The sequence below is a fragment of the Apteryx rowi genome, unplaced genomic scaffold, assembly GCF_003343035.1.
Source record: "Apteryx rowi isolate R43461 unplaced genomic scaffold, aptRow1 scaffold_1414, whole genome shotgun sequence".
NCBI classification, from domain to species: Eukaryota; Metazoa; Chordata; class Aves; order Apterygiformes; family Apterygidae; genus Apteryx; species Apteryx rowi.
In genome coordinates this window covers 42,248-48,133 of record NW_020447658.1, presented here as the reverse complement: position 1 = coordinate 48,133, position 5,886 = coordinate 42,248, and the positions used below count along the sequence as shown (strand labels likewise).

General features: G+C 52.7%; 1 protein-coding gene and 1 gene segment (V, D, J or C); both read right to left on the bottom strand.

The window, feature by feature from the left end:
• Positions 1-569, bottom strand: part of LOC112962119 — an 11,909-nt gene extending 11,340 nt beyond the window's left edge. The window contains 2 exon segments of the C gene segment in view: positions 294-369; positions 552-569. Of these exon segments, the coding sequence occupies positions 294-369; positions 552-569 (94 nt within the window).
• The window catches only part of LOC112962121 (DNA-directed RNA polymerase II subunit 1-like), an 18,298-nt gene continuing 12,730 nt past the window's right edge, over positions 319-5,886 (bottom strand). Inside the window, exon 2 of the mRNA XM_026058018.1 lies at positions 319-1,388. Coding sequence (XP_025913803.1) covers positions 580-1,233 — 654 coding nt within the window. The 5' untranslated portion in view covers positions 1,234-1,388 and the 3' untranslated portion in view covers positions 319-579. The remainder of the gene's footprint in view (positions 1,389-5,886) is intronic.

The window sequence follows — 5,886 nt, the reverse complement described above, 5'->3', positions numbered from 1 at the left end:
CCCAGCCCCACAACTGCCTCCAACCCCACAGCTACCTCCAGCCCCACAGCTGCCTCCAGCCCCACAACTGCTCCCAGCCCCACAGCTGCCTCCAGCCCCACAGCTGCCTCCAGCCCCACAGCTGCCCCCAGCCCCACAGCTTCCTCCAGCCCCACAGCTTCTCCCAGCCCCACAGCTGCCTCCAGCCCCACAACTGCTCCCAGCCCCATAGCTGCCTCCAGCCCCATAGCTGCCTCCAGCCCCACAGCTGCCTCCAGCCCCACGGTGCTGCCCCACACCGTCTCCCCTCTCACCTCCGGCCTCGCCGTGGGTCTTGGCTCCGGACCCACCATCTCCCCCCACAGATGGTGGCGCCGTGGGGCCACGTCTCTGCGTTTTGGGCCAGAACAAGAGATTTGGGGTCCGTTCCGGAGATTTTGGGGCCAGGACGGACTCTTTTGGCCCATGCTGAAGCCCATTGGTCCAGGATGGAGGGTTTCGGGGTCAGTTCCGGCGGTTTTGGCTCAGCACCAGAGCTCCTTGGTCCACACTGGCAATTTTGGGTCCATTACAGAGATTTTTGGGTCCATGATGGAAATTTTAGGGCCATGCTGGAGATTTTGGGTCAATGTTGGACATTTTTGGGTCCATGTTGGAGATGTTGGGTCCATGATGGATATTTTCAGTCCGTGCCAGAGATTTTTTGGTCCATAATGGAGATTTTTGAGTCCATGCTGGAGACGTTCGGTCCATAGCAGAGATTTGAAGTCCATAACGGAGATTTTGGGTCCATAATGGAGATTTTGGGTCCATAACGGAGATTTGGGACCTATGTTGGAGTGTTGGGGTCCATGCCGGAGATTTTGGGTCCATAACGGAGATGTTGGGTCCACTTTGGAGATTTTGGGTCCACTTTGGAGATTTTGGGCCAGTGCTGGCGCTCCTGGGTCCATGATGGAGATTTTGGGGCCATGTTGGAGAATTTGGGCTGGTGCTGGAGCTCTTGGGTCCATGCGCAAGATTCTGGGTCCATAATGGAGATTTTAGGTCCATGATGGAGATTTTTGGGCCAGTACTGGAGCTCCTGGGTCCATGTCCAAGTTTTTGGGTCCATAATGGAGATTTTGGGTCCATGCTGGAGATTTTGGGCTGGTGCTGGAGCTCCTGGGTCCATGCTGGAGATGTTGGGTCCATAATGGAGATTTTGGGTCCATAATGAAGATTTTGGATCAGTACTGGAGCTCCTGGGTCCATGACAGAGATTTGGGGTCCATGCTGGAGATTTTGGGTCCATGATGGAGCTCCTGGGTCCACGCTGAAGATGTTGGGTCCACACTGGAGATTTTGGGCCAACGCCGGGGATTTGGGGCCGCTGCCAGGCGCCAGCTGGCGCCTTTCTGAGCAGAAACCTGTGGGATGGTGCAAAAAGAAAGAGAGCAAAAAAAAGCAAGACAAGAAACCCCCAAAGAGCCTCCGCCGGGGCGGGTGGAAAAAGGCTAAAATTGGGCTGGAGAAACCGGCCGGGCGCCACTTCCTCCTCGCTTCGCCCGAAATTCGGCAGAAGTGGCCCGTTCCGCCCGAGCGCACCCAAAATGCCCCGTTCTGCCCCCACGAGCCCGGCGGGGCCAATCAGGGTCGATAATTCGCGCCCGTCGTGGAGGCGATCAATAATTGACCTGATGGAGGCAATCGAGAGCCGATATGGCCGATCCGTGGCGAAAATGAGCCCTAATCAATACAATCAATAAGCGACGTGATCCGTAGCCAATGTGACTGATTGTTGATACAATTGGTAGCCAAAGTGATCGGTAATCGAGAGGATCCATAATCGATGTGATCAATGATTGATGCGATCAATACCTGATACGGCCAACAACTGAGATGGCCAACCATTGATACGATCAATAATCGATATGATCAATGATCTATACGATCAATGATCGATATGATCAATAACCAATATGATCAATAACCAATATGATCAATAATATGATCAGTAACTTGCGATCAAAACCTGATGTGATCAATAATCGTTACGATCAATAATCGATACAGTCAATGACCGATATGACCAATAACCGATATGGTCACCAATTGATACGATCAATAACCAGTGCAGTCAATCATCGATATGATCAAAAATCAATACAATGAATAATGGATATGACCAATAGCTGATACAACCAATAACCGATAGATCAATATTCAATATGATCAATAGCCAGTACGACTGATAACCAGTGTGATCAGGAATTGATCTGATTAATGATCGATACGATCAATAACCAATGTGATCAATTATCGATATGATCAATAATCRATATGATCAATAACCAATATGATGTCAATAATCAATATGATCAATGATTGATATGACCAAAAATAACAATAAAATCAATAACCAATATGATCAATAATTGATATGATCGGTAGCTGCTATGATCAACAATCGTTATAACCAATAACCAATATGATCAATGATGGATATGATCAATAGCCTATATGATCAACAATCGATATGATCAATAATCGATATCTAGTCAATAATCGATATGATGAATGATTGAGAGGACCAATAACTGACAGGAGCAATAACCGATATGATCAATAACTGATACGCTCAATAACCGATATGATCAATAACCGATATGATCAATGTGATCAATAACTGATATGATCAATGATCGATATGATGGATGATTGAGAGGAGCAATAACCAATACGCTCAATAACTGATATGATTAATAACCGATATGATCAATAATTGATCTAGTCAATAATCAATATGATGAATGATTGAGGACCAATAACTGATACGAGCAATAACCGACATGATCAATAACCAATATGATCAATAACTCATACAATCAATAATCGAGGTGATCAATAACCAGTACGATCAATAATCAATCTGATCAATAACTGATGTGATCAATGATCGATATGATCAATAATCAATATGATCAATAACTGATGTGATCAATAACCAATGCAATCAATAATCAACAACCGATAGATCAATAATCAATAACCAATAGATCGACAATCAATAGCGACTGTGGAGCTGGCGGCCACAGTGAACCTCTTTCTGCCGCTATTATGCGCTCCGGGGCAGCTGCCCTGATCTGGGCGCTTTCCGCCCCAAAGTGAGGGGGCGGGGTCAGCGGCAGGGGGGCGGGGCCCCCCCAGCTGGGGGGCAGGTTTGCAAAATGCCTCAGCAAAGGGGCAAGTTTGCAAAATACCCAGTTTTGGGGGCAGGTTTGCGAAAACACCCGGCCGCGCGGCAGGTTTGCAAAATGCCCCATTTCAGAGCAAACTTTGCAAAATTCCCCAGTTTTGGGGGCAGCTTTGCAAAATGCCCCGGTGCAACTGCACGGAGCCGGGGGAGCGACCCCAGGCGGCGCGACCGSCGCTGTCGCATGACGCCGCACCGCGTCGCACGGCATTGCGCGCCGTTGACCCGTGTTGCGCGCTGCTGCAYGCCGTTGCGTGTCACGGAACTGTGTTGCACGGAACCGTGTTGCGTGACGCTGCGTGACGTTGCACGCCGTCGGCCCGTGCCGCATGCCGTGGCACGCCGTTGCAACGTGTTGCATGCCGTCGCACGATGTTGCACCCTGTTGCATGACATATTGCACGACATTGCACCGCGATGCATTGCCATAGCTCGTTGCACCGTGTTGCATTGCCATTGCACCACGTTGCACCGCGTCACATGACATTGCACCACATTGCATGCCATTGCATGACATTGCACCATGTTACACCGGATTGCATGACATTGCATGACATTGCACCACGTTGCATTGCCATTGCACCACGTTGCACTGCATTACATGCCATTACACTGCATTGCATGCTGTTGCACGCCATTGCATGACATTTGCACCGTGTTGCATTGCCATTGCACCATGTTGCACTGCAATGCATGACATGGCACCGCATTGCACCACGTTACATGACATTGCACCGCATTAGGTGCTGTTGCATGCCATTGCATGACATCATTGCACCACATTGCACCGTGTTACATGACGTTGCACCGTGTTGCGTTGCCGTTGCACCATGTTGCACTGCGTTGCACGACATTGCACCGCATTGCACCACGTTGCATTGCCATTGCGCCACGTTGCACCACATTGCACAACGTTGCACACCATTACACGCCGCTGCACGCGTGCAACGCCAGCTCCTGCACGGGGAGCAAAGGCRGGACGCAGCCTTTATTTCCGCAGGCCTTCGCCCCGCTACGAAGAGGAGGACGGAGGGCGCCGGCGCGACCCGCCCCGACCTGCCGCTGCAGCCGGTGACGTCCCCAAGGTCGGCAAAGGGAGTAGACGGGGTCGCCGAGCYGGGGGGGCGGCGTCCTCGCAATGGGGCTGGCGGGAGGCGCAACGCYGGGACCCGGAGCGACTCCGAAGGGTGCCGACGCCGGGCTCTTCTTGCAAAAATGACCYGCAAACCCCTCCAAGGTTGCAAATCCCAGGCCTTCTTCGCAAAAAAGACCCCTAAAACCCTCCAAAGGGTGCAAATTCCCTGCCCTCTTTGCAAAACCGCCCCCCCAAACGGCTAAAAGGGGTGCAAACCCCTCCAAAATTTGCAAATCCCAGGCTCTTTCTGCAAAACCGACCCCCCAAATGACCAAAAGGGGTGCAAACCCCTCCAAATTTTGCAAATCCCCTGCTCTTTCTGCAAAACTGACCCCCCAAACTGCTAAAAGGGGTGCAAACCCCTCCAAATTTTGCAAATCCCCTGCTCTTCCTGCAAAACCGCCCCCCCCAAATGGCTAAAAGGGGTGCAAACCCCTCCAAATTTTGCAAATCCCAGGCTCTTTCTGCAAAACTGACCCCCCAAATGGCTAAAAGGGGTGCAAACCCCTCCAAATTTTGCAAATCCGAGGCTCTTTCTGCAAAACCGACCCCCCAAACAGCAGGGGCCGGCCCGCGGCACAGGCACGGCGGGAGGACGGAGGGGGGCTGCGGCGATCCCGGGCGGCAGGGGGAGAAACGCAGCCTCGCAGGGAGCGTGCGGCGGCTCGGCGCAGCGGGGCGCCACAGAGCGTTTGCAGCCCAGGCCGGGAGAAGCGGGGCCCCGGCCCCAAAACGTTGGCGAACGGCGCTGGGCGTGCAACAGTTGGCTTGGAGCTGTGCGTGCAACGCTCGTTTTTGAGCTTTGCCTGCAACGCTCGTTTCCAAGCCGTCCCTGCAACGCTCGGCTTGGAGCTGTGCTTGCAACGCTTATTTTCAAGCCGTGCTTGCAACGCTCAGCTTGGAGCCATCCCTGCAATGCTTATTTTTGAGCTGTGCTTGCAACGCTCGGCTTCGAGGCATGGGTGCAATGCTCATTTTTGAGCCGTCCCTGCCACGCTCAGATTCAAGACATGCTTGCAACGCTCAGCTTCACGCTGTCCCTGCCGTGCTCGGCTTCGAGCTGTGCTTGCAACGTTCATTTTCCAGCCACCTCTGCGAAGCTCGGCTTTGAGCCACGCGCGCAACGCTCGTTTTTCAGCCGTCCCTGCCACACTCAGCTTGGAGCTGTGCTTGCAACGCTCGTTTTCAAGCTGTGCTTGCAATGCTCAGCTTCGAGCCATGCGTGCAGTGCTCGTTTTCGAGCCGTCCCTGCCACGCTCGGCTTCGAGCCGTGCTTGCAACGCTCGGCTTCACGCTGTCCCTGCGATGCTCGGCTTGGAGCTGTGTCTGCAACGCTCATTTTCGAGCTGTGCTTGCAACGCTTGGCTTGGAGCTGTCCCTGCCGTGCTCGGCTTCAGGCCATGAGCGCAACGCTCGGCTTGGAGCCGTCTCTGTGACACTCAGCTTGGAGCTGTGCTCGCAGTGCTCATTTTCCAGCCACCTCTGCAATGCTCAGCTTCACGCTGTCCCTGCAATGCTTGGCTTCGAGCTGTGCTTG